Genomic DNA, 14,298 nt, shown 5'->3' with positions numbered 1-14,298 from the left:
ATGAGGCGGTGGTGAGCGCTGTTTGTGTGTTAACCAATGGTGCCGTTATGGATCGCTGTCAGATACTATGCCAGTGCTATGATGGAGGGTGATGCTGATTTTAGGATGTTTTGAGCACCGTTGGAATGCTGAAACAGTTGCAGCTGCATGTTCACCTCGGCTTTGTTTTTCAGCTTTTCCCCCTGATGTGTTACCTGCTATTACACGCTGTGCCCCTTTGCTCTCGAGTCAAACACTTTAATACACTTTACACCTCTTGCACTGACGGCCCCGGTAAGTCACTTTGGATAAGAGCTTCTGCAAAATAAAAATAAATAAATAATAAATAATAAATGCTACTTCCATCTCTCTTCCTCTCTCTCTCTCTCAGTCACTCTCTCTCTCTCTCTCTCTCCTCTCTGTCGCTCTCTTGCTCTCACACTTTGCAGTGAGGCACAGAACACTTTGGGTCAAGGTTGTCAGCCTCGTCCGATGCAGCATGCATTGTCATCGTGAAGCCAAAGATAGGCCAATCACGGCCAAACCTCACCAAAAACCACTTGGGCTAGATATTGGCAGCGCCTGGCTGCTATGGAGGGGTGGAGTCTGGATGTCTGTTGCCAGGGCAATGAAGGCAGAACACCTCTACGTGACTGACAGGATCTGGCATTGGGTATGGCAAAGGGCAGCTAAAAGTCAGTCCCTCATATTACGATGAAAAACGAGGCAGGGTGACATGGGAAGAGATGAACAAAAATCTCAACATAGGCCGTGTCATCTGTAGCAATATCCAGAGACTAAGTGTAATGCATACGTAATGTAAACGCGCTCACAGAACCGCAGTGGTGCCCTCTCATTGCCAGGCTCTGGTAAGCGTGGAAGTATGATCGTGCAGAATTGCCCGAGCTTGTGAAATGGAGGCGGCGCCTCGCGGGAGATGGCGAGGAGCGATCGGCTCCACGGCAGCACGCGCGGAGTTAATAAGGATGAATTGTGCCCCTCGTGTCATCCAAATTTAGAAACGTTGCTTAATTCTACGCTCGTCCCAGATCAAAGGGAAACAGCCGCGCCGCGTTAATGGAAAATGGGACAGGCAATTATTCAGTAAAATTTGAATCTCGGGGACTTATTATTACATGATCTGCTGCTGTCTGGGGCTGTGGTGCGACTGAGAGCGCAGAGGATTAAGCTTTGTAAGTGAAGAGTGTTAGAATACAGCGTGCGGATCTTGCGAGGACCGTTTTCTTTTAATTCGGTTGCCCTTGTTTATAGGTTAAATTGGACTAAAGTTTTCTCAGCATACCTTTTTGGTGGGAATCAATATAAACAAATCTCAAGAGTGGTCAATATTTTTGATGAGACTCCGTAACCCTTAAACCAGTTTTACAATAAAAAAGATAGGAGATGCCACACTAATGCCATTGTCATGGTTAATAGAGGTTAATAGATATGGAGTAAAATTGTGTGTGTGCGTGTGTGTGTGTGTGTGTGTGTGTGTGTGTGTGTGTGTGTGTGTGTGTGAGCATGTGTTTGTGTGTGTCTTATTTATCTTCCTCTCTGTGGTACTCATGAACTTGTGCATCCCATGTGTTTCATCCACTGCTCTTTGTCTTTACCAGAAGTACCCCAAATCACCTCTCCATTATGACTTCTGACAGACATAGTGCTTTAAAGATCAAGGATAAACTCAGTATTTTCTGACACCAACAAACTGCTTCTAACAAGAATATGTGGTATTAAAGTTAGATATGTAAAGTTTAATGGCAGAAAATACAGCTTCTCTATTAGACCCTCTCCCCCTGCGAGGGTGGAAGTGGATTATAGTATACATGTGAGCAGGAGGCAATGGAGTCTGGCACCTATCTGTGTCTGCCTCTGAACATAATGGCCTTCTCCGGGCTCCACTGATTGATTCTAATTAGCAGCCTTCATTCGTAATGTCAGCAGTACTTGAGCACCACATCCAGTCCTTCAGCAGACAAAGGGCGGCCGCGTGAGAGGGTGTTTAGCGCCCATTAGAGCACTCTAGCCTCCCCCCCGGCTTCCGCTCCATGGGGCCAGGTCAGCACGTGGTGTTTGAAGGACTGCCGAGCCAGGCATCGCTTGGGAGACCGGGCGCCGGCAGAAAGCCCACGAGACCCCTTCCGCACGTCGGGCGGGGACACCGGTCGATGGTCGCGCGGTGGCGGTGGAAACCGTCGGGCGCGTGGACGCTGTTGGCTGTGGGCCAACGCCAGCCTCACAACTTCCCGAGGATTGAATTCACATAGCGTGATCGATAAACATTATGTTTAATTTGTATGAATTTATACTTAATTGGCAGGAAGCTATCTGACTGGAGCATGCACAAATATGTAAACAGGTCATGATAAAGCTGACTTCCTGGACCAAAGATATTTTCTCTGCCAGTCTTCTAAATTTAAAGCGATGTATTGAGTGCTTGTATAGGCAGCAGTTTCAACATTACTGAAATTGTGATATATGTAATGTGGCATTTGCTTCTATATCACAAACCATGAAACCCCTCACATAGTGTCATTGTTATGATAAAATATTCTGCTTTATGGCAAGTACAAGAATATCCCCTTGAGAAAAAAGAAATTATAGAACACTCTGCCTAGCCCCAGTCATTGAATTAGAATTCTAGAATGGGAGATCAGAGACAGATATAAAACAATGAAGTGAAATACTCTTCTCCCTCTTTCCTTCTTAAACATTGATCTGTCAAACATATTATATTATAATGACAGTACCACCGCATTTGCTATATAATGTAAAAGAATCCAAGAGAACCCTGATGCTCCAAAACTCATTAGGACCTTTGCTGTAATGTTTAATTCCCTCTGCAAATCTTAAAATCTAATACTGGACACCTCATTTTACCTGGCATAAAATGAAAGATGGATTTGTTAGATAAATATACCACTGTGGCAAATAGAAAACTGAACATTTCGAAGAGGAAAAATGTTTTTTTTTTTTTTTGCTATTTAAATCAAATAATGGAAGTGTCGAATTTCAGCCGGCTCTGGAATGAATTGCCTTGCATGGATGACCCTGAAGACACGTATCTGTGCCAAAGAGGATGCCGAGGCTCCTGGGAAATCTCCTTCCATTTACCAGTATGGGGCAGGGAAAGCACTTTTGGGTTGGCTAGTTATTTTAATAGCCTTCCTGGTGGAGGATTATGTGAAATATGTCTGCACTGCCTCTACAACCATGCAAATGGGTGAGCGTATTGCTTTTCCATCAAGCCAATTACCCCATACACATTTGTGAGGTGAATACTGAACGCTCCGCCATGAAACAGCTGACAGGCATACATGCAAAGCAGAAATAATCAGCATATGGATCTAACATGTTTCCTACAGCTCCTTTTCAGGGGGGCTGGGGCAGGTTACCTCCTGTGGCTTCCTTGTGGCCTCTCAAAAGTCACAACGGGACCTGGGATCACCTGCAAAACAGCACCTTTTTAGCCACCAGCCCTGTGTTAGCATTTGTTCGCTGTCTCATTGTGGGGTAATTTAAAGGTAATGCCTTGAGCTGGAGAGGACATCCTCGATGCCAGTATGTTGATACCTGAGCAGACGCTTCCCGTTTTCCTCCTTAATCGAGCGTTGCTTTCCAGGCCATTGGATTTCATGCACATTACGCCCGTAAGCCGCAATAGGCGTTTCAGTTGGTCTGAAAGCGAGATGTGATTGGCCTCTCAAGCCGGGCTGATGACTGTGGTGATGTCGTCTTGAGCTGAAACGAGTGGAAAAGCAGCTAAAGCCACTTCTCTATCAGTACAACATGATTACCATACCACTCTAAGACGGGGCTGGCGTGAATCTCCACCGGGGAGCCCATATGTTGAATAAATATGTTGCATTCTGGGGGGTTGCAGAAACCTTTATTAGCACTTAATCCCAAATTGAGCCCAGTCAGCACATGACGTCATCACAATGTAGCAGCAACGCTGTGAGAACATTGCATCATAACTGTGCTCAAGGTTGACAAAAACGGCCAAAATAAGCCAAATCTCCAAGCAGATCAGAGAGACAGATATTAGCTAATATTTCAGCTTTTCTTCAAAAAAAAAAAGTCCTGATGAAGCACCAGACGGATCATCAAGAGCTGATCCCAGATTTTTCTTATCTTGCATCATATTTTTGCAGTCTCCCTCCAGTCCTTCAAGTCCTGCAACTCTGTCTGCTTTTGAAATGTCTGTTCTGTTCAATCAGTTCTGCACTGCTGTAAGTGAGCTTGCATGTGTCCCCGGAATTAGCTCAATCTGACAGAGACAGCATCATTCAGCTTTGAGAAGGAGCTCCCGGAGTGAACGGCTTAATTTGCATAGATCCAATTGAGGAGGAGAATGTCCCAAGTCAAGTGGTTTCAAAACAGTCATAACCGTAACTGGTCCCTGGTCAGGCTGATGGATATTTCACGTCCCTGATCTTGCCGCTGTCTTCATAGCTTACAGGAGATTTTGTCTTCATATTCAAGGTGCTTGTCACAAGCACCCCCTTGGTAGACAGCAAGGTACAAAGCAAGGTTCGACCAATTGTGAATGATGGGTTTGGGGAACGAAGCCTTCTGCTCCCCAACATGTTTGTGACTCGTACCCAGCTCAAAATTAATATTCCTGTGCTGTTTGATGACATGAGTTTGCAACCTGTTAGCTGGGCATTTCGTCATTTCAATGATCTCACCCTCCACACCAGCTTGAGCTAACATTCCTCCTGTGGCTCTGCAGCTTTTTCCAGCATGGTGATTGCACTGTAACAATATCAAGGCTTCCTCGCGAAAATGTACTGCCCAGGCTTTGGATTTCCTTGCTTGACAGGTTATTCTCCTTGCATGCCTGTCTGTAGGGAGGGATACCATTGTCCGCAGACAAAGCCGAGCCCTTTCTCCCTCTCCTCTCTGAGGATCGCCTGGCCCTCCGCCCGGCCCGGCAAACCGTGCTGTCCAGCAAACAGGGCATCGGTCCCAGGACCCCAGGCCCCGAGAGGGTAGAAACAACTGACATCTGAAGAGAGAGAAGCAGATGATGGGCCTGCACAAATCTCAGATCTGCTATCTAATGGTAGCACTGACAGGCTTGGTCTCTAGATATGGCCCCAGATCATTACTGTAACACAAACATGGGGTAGACAGTGGCTTAGGAGTATGGCCGTTCACCTTTTCCGTCATTCATTTCTTTGCAGCACTGAATTTTATCAATAGCATTTTATTTATGATTTTGACCTGGTTTGATCCAGGCTAAATATGCTGTCCTTCTATGTAATGTCATTTCAGTGACTGATTTCTGAGGGGGGGGGGGAGTGGGTTGTTCGCTTTACAGCATCCCTTTATTAATACAGGTTGAAACGTTCTATTTCACAGCTCTCGCTCCTAACAGCTCCCGGTATAACAGGTTGATAAATGACCGAGGCGGTGCTTGCATTGATCACAGCTTAATGAAATCGGAGGTAAAGTTCACACGTGCCCTGCTGTGAGCGAAAGCAACCGCGGTATTAGATTTTCGTCTGCGTCGATATCGAAGGGAGGGCCGGGCCCATTTCCTAACGAGGAAGCCGGGGAAGGAAGGAGGCGTTCGGAATCCCATTCTCATCGATCTGTAACCCGGGCAGCGGGCCGCCCCTCACGGCTGCCCCTTGATTCCAGCTCTGCGGGGCGAATCTGAGAAGCTCTCCTCTGCCTCCTAATTGCTTCACTTCCTGCCTAATTCCTCGTCCGCCGGCCTTGGAAATGGATGGCGGTGCTCTGAGGAGGAGCAGAAGCTGCTTGTTTTGGAGCAGAGAGGCTGACAGGCCCTGGGTGTTGTTAAACAACGGCTGTCGATCCGCGCAGATTTCACAGCGCCGCGGTTTGAAATGTTTTCGTTTATTTAAGAAGAAAAACAGAACGATCGCACGCAGATGGGCAGGCGGGTGGATGGAGGGATAGACTGGCAGACAGACAGATCCATGATAAGACATTAATACAGATGCTTTTTGATGCTCTCAAAAGTCACATTCCTGTATATTCCTGTTCTTTGCTTCATTCAGTCCCCCTGACACTGAATCTTTTTACTATTGCTGCTTTGTTACTAAAGGTCTGTGTTAATTGGACTGAGCTCCATCCTTTTGGTGCATCTTGCATTTTAATGTCCTTGTTGCTATTTTTGATTTTGCAGGACGGACGTAAAAGAAGCAAATCCACTCAGCCGCTGCAGCTGGACCCCACCCCCGGCATCCTGCCCGATGACGTTTGGCCTTAAACTGTTTAATCCTCTAAGTCTGGATGACGACAGCATTTTACCCCTGGAAAACACTGGACTTTCCCTCTTCCTAGTTAGAACGATATTTTTTCTCTATTTTCAGACTCAAAGTCCTCCAAAAAGAGAGATCTCCAATGTTTGTACGGTTCGACCAATAACAGCCGGACAAATGAAAACAGGCGCTCAACTGAGGTGCCTTCAGCTACAGGAAATTCATGAATAATTACAGCCTACCTTCGGCTTATTTTTGGTCCTGTTCACTTGCTATAAATGTTTGCCAACAGAGGTGCGCAGCTTTAAAAGGTTGAGTGAGGTGCGCGCCGGCGTAGCTAGACTGTGAGGAGATTTTTTTGACAAGTGCTGTCAGCCGCTGTTGTTTCAAGCCAGCCCAGCCTGTGCCGACCATTTGTCCGGCTGAGCGACCTCTGGAGCCACTGTGGCCGGAATCCTCTCATGGATTACGCATGCTCTGCCGAGAAAGCTGAATTGGGTCTACAGGTAGATGTTGCTGCATCGCTGTATTTAAAACCATGCAGTGAACACAGTGTCATTGGAAGAGTATTTATGATGCTGTGTACCATCCATGTTAGTAGGGTATGCATCACGCATCCAATCCTTTCTCAATTCTGTGACTCTGCTTGTCACAGCACAGAAGCTGTTAACAGCTCTGACAGCTAAATGTTCCTCATATATATACGTCATACCTGATACTTCAAACAGAGACTTTTGAATGTGAAAAAACCCCAACCATTGTTGCCTGATTTTTGGTTTTGAAGATCTTCAGACCATCCTCAAAACATTGCTTTTGTCATAGGAATAGTTATCAACCTATCAATTCAGAAATGCTAAGATTTGCTAGCAGGAATTATGTATTCATATCACAGATAAATTATGGATAAGGTCCCAGCATAGGCCATCACTCCATATCACTCACTATTCGGGCATTTTGTCCACCATTTACCATTGATTATTTTTCAACTAAGCAATCTGTGGGTGTTGCCAAAATGTCAGAGAACAGCAGTTGAGTTTAGGGAAAGCAAATCAATTATACTTAGAAAGGGATGTTGCTGTTGAGCATACACAGGACCAGCGAAATGATGGCTGCATTTGTCGATAGTTGCTTTCAGCAAGGATGGTCACAAGGTCAGCTGTCATTGTCCCTAGATTTGGGGACAGAGCCGCTGTGTATGCAACAGCAACAACACCCAACCTCTTTGTTGATAGGTACAACCGCACATTGTACGAATGTGATCAGAGGAAGTAAATTATTGCCTTCAAGACTGCAGTTCAATTTCATTATTAGAGCAGAGGCGATGATTCATGACTTTGAACGACTGGCAATGTATTACACGGCTTTGCTTACTGCTATTGGCCTTGTAAGGCATCAAACTCCTCAATGGTATAAAGACAGAAAAAGACTCACAAGCAGAAACTGGAGACATAGAGACAGACACTCTTTTGTGCGTCATGAACAATCAGTGCAATTTATTTTCCATCACAGTACAAAAATAAATAAAAATAAGCAGAAACAAACAAACCGGAAAAAAAGTTGAATTACAGCAATTGTTTTTTTTTTTTTTTACACAGACACCTTCCACCAATCAGACTCCACCCCCCCAAACTCCTCCCACCCCACCTCAACATTCTATCCAAAAATCCCCAAAAAGATAACACACACATTCCTTTGTACAGACAAACAGTCGCTTTCTCTCTCACACACATGCAGTCAAGGAGAGCGCCTCTCCTTTTGAAGTTGTAGTAACACTGTTTCTCTTTTTTTTTTGTTCAACAAAGATGTATACAACAGGATACACAAAAGAAGAGAAAAATTTGCAATTTTATATTTTTTTTCCTTTTCTATGCATTTTGAAAGCATTTTTTGAAACCACTTAGTGTTGCAGGTGAAAAAAATGGCACATTATAATGAATCTGGGTAATTACACCTTAAGGATGGGGGAGAGCCCAAGACCCCCCTCCCCCTCATTACCCTAAGACCTCCGCGCTCTGCATTCCCTGTGGAACATGTATCTTAGCATGGTGCATTTCCACACTGCACTACCCAACAGAAAATCTGTCATCTGTAGCATTTAGTGTCCGTCTCCACATGTCGTAGCGCAGGGTCACTTGTATACTACCCTGGCAGCACACAGTTCTACTGTATACAGCACGATTCTAACGTTTAAGCTTTCTTGTCCTTATTTTACAGTACGAGCCAGTGTCAAACAATAAAAGTATAAAAGCACAGACAATGCATCAAAAGTTTTTTTTTTTGCATGGTACAGCAGAGAAAAAATCTAATAAAGTGTGCATGTATTTGTAGCTGTTTTTCATTCCTGGAAAGAAAACTGAAAGACAAGTGTCTCAGATAAGCATGCAGAACTGATCACAATTGATAATTTATTTTGTTTAAGTCAAAATATCACTTTTTGTAAACAGAATTTGTCTTTTGTTTCCCTATGTGATTTACTCATATTTCTGAACTCCTCTGGTGTTTTGTCAAAGGGCGTGTGCAGGTGTGGACATAAGGTCTACATTTAGGCCTGGTTACTTTTTCACTGATTTTCAGTCTGGATAGGAAGAGAGTTTCACTAGGTTGTACTCTACAGAGAGGTGAGCCCCACATTCTACCATGTTCTCCCGTGATGTGATTGTATTTGCTTGAGCTGCTGCTATGCTCCTCCAATTGTCAGACCTGATTCAAATGGATTTGGACCTTGCTTATGTGTCAAAACTGTCCCCTATCTCCTAACATCCTTGAATACAATGTTTCCAAAGGGTCATAGAACTATCTGTCTAATAAATTTAGCTTTTGTTGGCAATGACTTAAGATTGTTTGCAGGAAGGCTATGTACCAGAGTGAAAATAAATGGCTTCCTGCTCGGTGCAGCTTTTGAGGCCTGTCTGATATGCTGACTGCTTTTCTTGACAAATGTCTATTGGTGAAATGCACAGTAGCAGTTTTCTTTTGATTGGCCCCCACAGGGTTCCCTGTATACTGTTCTCATAACACACGAGTTGTTGGTTTTCCTCTGAATTTTCATCTAAACGTTGCCCAGATATATTGCATCAGCCACTATCCTCATTCCTGTCAAACACCAGCTTCAACCAAAACCTCAGCATTTAAATCTGGTTCATCAGGCTTTGACAAGTTCCGATGTGTACTGTCTAATAAAATATCCCACTGTTCTATCATATCAAGTCTCGGGCTAAAAGGGACTTTACTAATAATATCAATTTGTTTGAGACCGATGGGATTTTTGTCAAAGTGGGTCACTTCTCAGCAAGCAATGTGGAAACCTCTGTTCAAACTAGATTGTGAGGAGAAAAAAAAAAAAATCCGCAAGATCATCAAGCATAACTCAAACACACTGTGACATTTTGTGCAGAGTGACAGTGTTCTCTCAACACTGAGGCGTTGGCGTACCGATGAAGAGAAGCATGCGAGGTGACCGTCACCCTCCAAGACATCCACAGTGACTGCAAATGGCACACATGCAGTAGCATATTATTCTAAAAAGACGTCAATAAAAGAGTCCATCAATAAATAAATAAATAGACCTCTATGGGCATAGACCTGTTAAGGGTACTGAAAGTCCTTTTTTACAGTTCCAGCTGAAAGCAAAGCAGGTCACCCTGAACACTTGGGAGGGAAGGAAGGAACGGAGCCCCCCCCCCCCAACTCCCTTTGTCTTGACACTTCAGAATCCCTTCGGATCCAGGTAGCTTGAAGGAGACTAACACGTGTCGGTTGCTAGTCCTCTTCCACGTCAGTGGTAGTGTCTTGCATTTACATACACAGGACTAGCCGCGAGTGACAGTCAAGCCGGACCAATGCGTGGCACTGCAGTGGCAAAGAAAACACCCCATCCTCTCATCAAGGATACCAGAGGGGCCTTGCCAGCACAGTGGCTGACCAGGCCCGGTCACAGGCATGTACACCACAGCCCAAAACTGTCAGTCAGTTTGGCCAGAGAGATGGCAGCATCGCCTGTCTTTTAAGCAGAGGTCGTAGACCTTCTGTCGTGGATGTCGACTGCATTTCTCTTTTATTTTTCTTCCCCTTAGTCTTCTTTCTTTTTCTATTTATATACATGTAATAAGCAGAAAATACACTCTAGTCTGGCATTTCTCTCCAACTCAAAACCTCTCATTCCACATTCAGATTCGTCCACCCATCCCGAAAATAGGATTTGCCTTGTTTCGATATGAGTTTGAAATAGTTTTTGTGGTGCCATCTTTTTGCTGCTTTGATTTTTGTTTACCCCTGATGACATCATGTGGCGTCACACCAAGGTGAGGTCTCTGAGGTAATAAACAGGACGGATCGACCCCCATGTCAGCGTTTCTCAGTCCTACTCCTGGAGGCCCACTGTCCTGCATATCTTCTATCTATCCTTGCTCCAAACACACCTGATTAGTGTGATTAACGTGCTCTTGATTAAATCAGGTGTGCTCAGCTAATCAAAAGTGTCACTGGTGAGTTCAGTCAGGTAGGTAGAGCAAGGATAGATAGAAGATATGCAGGACAGCGGGCCCCCAGGACCAGGACTGAGAATCAGTGCCCTATGTTACTCAGCAGTGATTCTCAGATTCACAGATCATCATGTAATCGTTCTAGCATTCTATGCTGAGCCATTTTTCTTACGTTTATATCGTATTGGGGTGATTTACAGCAACAAAGAAATGTCTTATATCTGTCTAGACTTCAGCCATTATAGCTTCTGATATGTAAAACGGGAACAGTGCTAATGCACAGACCACCCAACTATCACACCTCCTCACATTAATTTAACCATTCCTGAAATTTGCTTTTACATCTACAGAAAAAATGTGACAATTGGAATAAAACTTCTAGTTCGCCAAGTCAGTTGGATTGTTTGATGGAGATAAATAATATAGCGATTATTGCCAAATCATTTCCGGGAATTTGGAGCCCCGGGAAGACTTGGTGAATATCATTCCGTGCAAAACTCGTGGTTTAAACCTTGTGTCCATTCTGAGACCAGTAACACGGCCCTCATCTTAGTGCAGCAGGTCAGATCTGATCCCATACGAAGAGAAATGCCGGACGAGAGTGCACCGCTGCTCCCCTTTTGCCCCCTGCTTCCCCACCCTGCCCCACCCCGCCCCACCCCCCCAGGCCCTCACCGGTCCAGCCCGATGAGCAGCCGACTCCTCTCCTCCTCCTTCTGGCTCTCGTTCTTGAGGTCGGCGAAGACCTGGGTGAAGTAATGCGGGTCGGAGTTGATCTGCAGCATCTTGGCGCTCATCAGGTTGATGATGGACAGGCAGCGGTCCCAGAAGGCCTCCTTGGAGCTCTCCACCAGGAAGGGCTTGAGCGGGTAGGAGATCTCGTTGCCCATGTAGGAGTAGGACAGGTAGAGGCAGGTGAGCAGGGCCGCCTGCAGCTCGTGCTCGGTGGCCACCTCAGAGGAGACCACGTCCCGGCACAGCATGTAGACGAAGACCACGTTGGCCGGGGTGATGAAGCCCTGGTCCTGCCAGCCCTGGAGGAGCAGGGAGCGGTCCACGCTGCGGAGCCACAGGACCGGGTCGGTGGGCGACAGGTGCTTGAGCCGGTAGCAGCGGCGGCACAGGAACTCGCCAAGGCAGCGCAGGAGCTCGCTGGTGGAGGCCTGCACAATGACACGCTTGGGCGTGCCGGCGGCGCCGTTGGAGCTGCCCAGGGGCGCCTTCTTGACGGACGAGGCCACATTGCCGGAGGTCTTGGAGCCAGGGAGGGCGGCGGCGGGGTCCTGGGCGAAGGTGGAGAGGTTGGCGCAGGACTGCGACTTCTTCAGGTTCTCGTTGTTGAGGTGGGTGACATTGCTCTGGTAGGCGCAGTTGGGCTGCACCTTCTTGGAGCCTTTTTTCTTGGCTGAGACGGCCACAATGCGCTTCCATGGCAGCACGTTGATCAGCGGGTGGCGCTTCAGGTTCTTGTCCTTGGCGTTCTTGCTGTTCTGCACGGCCGTGTAGTGGCCCACGGTGGCCGGCCCATCGTCAAACAGGGCGGCCTTCCGGTAGCTGGGGGAGATTGACAGCACGGTGCCCATGGTGCCCGGAGGAGGGGGGGGGGGTTCTAGCCTTGACGGGTCAGGGAGGCCACAAGGGAGTACCTGGGGCGAGGTGAGAGTCTACCTCACTGCGTCAGAGCTGGGAGAACCTGGCTACAACGGCCTGCCGTTCTCCTGCATGTGAACCTGGGTTGATTGCCTGGTGAGTAAACTGTGAAAGACTTGATGTCTTTTTTTCGTCCTGGACCAACTGGGGAAACTCCACCTATAGGGAAGAAAAATGAGGCATCATTACCAACCTGAAGACAATGGGAAGTACCTTCTTGTCAAATGCAGCTTTCCCCTGATATCCCAACATCCCCGATGTTTTTCCAACACTGTAACAATCTTGAGGATTACATTTCAAATGAAAATAACAGTGAATACATTATTGGAGCAAGATATCATTTTAAAACACACACATACAGCTACATACACCTACATATATTAAATCTAATGTAATTTGTAACTGTAATGTAAAGTAATAAATATATAGATTAAGAATGTATGTTATGTAAAAGCGGATGCGTGTCACGGTATTATTATTTTGTTTCATTCCAACAATGCTATCATTTAATTAATAAAGACTACCCAAAATTTATATAAATGACATCGAATTGCGGGCCAATTGTATATTTCTTCAACCTCTACGGACTATATCATTTGTCATGAGCCTTGTTTAGCATATCTCTACGACATAATGGAGACGGCGGCCAAGGAAAGAGTTTTTATAGTGTCGCACAAACAGGCTGTCTGCAAATGTCTTTCTTTCTTAAAACAAATATAGTACTTCGTGGACAGCGGTCGTATCAATTCGTTCCTACATTCACAATAAATGGTTTATGAAACGTGGGAGAAGAAGGAAGACTATACAAATACTATAATAAATTTCGAAATAACATCGCAGATATGTAACATCTGCTTTATTAAATGTTAAATGTTTTCTTGTCAGTTATTTTGGAGATTGGCGACTTAGACATTTAACACGGACGGCGATACGGAAATTGAGGATGCATTTACTGAGATATGTTGCATGATATATATTCACCTCGGCCTTTCCTTAACCATCCAGCATCTGTAATGAATATTTACAGACCTCGGCCATTCTAAATCATCCGCTTAAACCTCAGCTACGATATTTTAACCGTACCAAAAATCTCCAACGGAATTTAGGGGAATGGATACATTTCCCAGATTTTAAAAACGTTTCTGCAAAAAAACAAAACAAAACAAACAAAAAAACTGTTGAGTTTAGGCTAAATTTAAGAACCGCATTTAAGCGCAGTAAAGAAATAAGCGTAGGCATCCATCTTAGCTATAAAATGGAAGCCAAAAACGTAAACAGTAGCCTATGACTTAAGGTCGCCTTCGTTTTACCGTCATGTATATCGTACAGATCCCCCCTTTCTAAGAATATGCAAAATCAAAGTCAGTTCATTATTGAAGAACGAATACACCATATTTGTATTACTTCAACATATATGATAAAATAAAGTAAAGATACAGGCGATGACACACAAAAGACGCTAACGGCACATTAAGGAGGATATAATAACCTTATTTATAGCTCAGACTGCATGCTTGACACACTTGATATCCTCGGCATCAAAAACCTATATGGAATAACTCCAAAAAGCAACATAGTCCAGAGAAATATGGATTTTAGGGGAAAAAACTAAACATGAAAGAAATAAAAGGAGAACATAGAGATAAAAGCAATATGCAGCTATTCAGTCCGTTGTACATAGGTAAAGACCTACGTAAAACCAGGACGCAAAGAAAACACATGCAAAAATAGAATAGAATATACTCACTTGATTCCACGGGGACGAGATTTAAAATCTCATCCAAAATGTATCCCAAAAACCCCTTTTTCTTGAACTTTGAAATCCAGTTGCGTTGATTCTGAAGCTGTTGCCGCGATCACAGGCGAATAGATTAGCTAGCTAGCTACTGTCCAAGGTCCTGGAATCAAACGTCTCAGATACTACCTTTAACTGATATTGTTGTCTCTAA

The 14,298-nt window shown here is 45.0% G+C and overlaps 1 protein-coding gene across 1 annotated transcript; it reads right to left on the bottom strand.

Annotated features, from left to right (window-relative positions):
• Window positions 1-11,370: 11,370 nt before the first annotated feature.
• On the bottom strand, window positions 11,371-14,298 carry LOC118795131 (cyclin-dependent kinase 5 activator 1-like). Its single transcript, XM_036553498.1, has 2 exons — window positions 14,097-14,298; window positions 11,371-12,508 (listed from the first exon to the last, which is right to left on the bottom strand). Exon 2 carries the CDS (start codon window positions 12,280-12,282, stop codon window positions 11,371-11,373), a length of 912 nt encoding a protein of 303 aa, XP_036409391.1. The 5' UTR covers window positions 12,283-12,508; window positions 14,097-14,298.

The sequence above is a fragment of the Megalops cyprinoides genome, chromosome 19, assembly GCF_013368585.1.
Source record: "Megalops cyprinoides isolate fMegCyp1 chromosome 19, fMegCyp1.pri, whole genome shotgun sequence".
NCBI lineage: Eukaryota > Metazoa > Chordata > Actinopteri > Elopiformes > Megalopidae > Megalops > Megalops cyprinoides.
This window is presented reverse-complemented; position numbering and strand designations above follow the sequence as displayed.

Excerpts from the sequence above, each read along its gene's own strand:
- LOC118795131 (XM_036553498.1), bottom strand. The coding sequence starts at position 12,282 with ATGGGCACCGTGCTGTCAATCTCCCCCAGCTACCGGAAGGCCGCCCTG.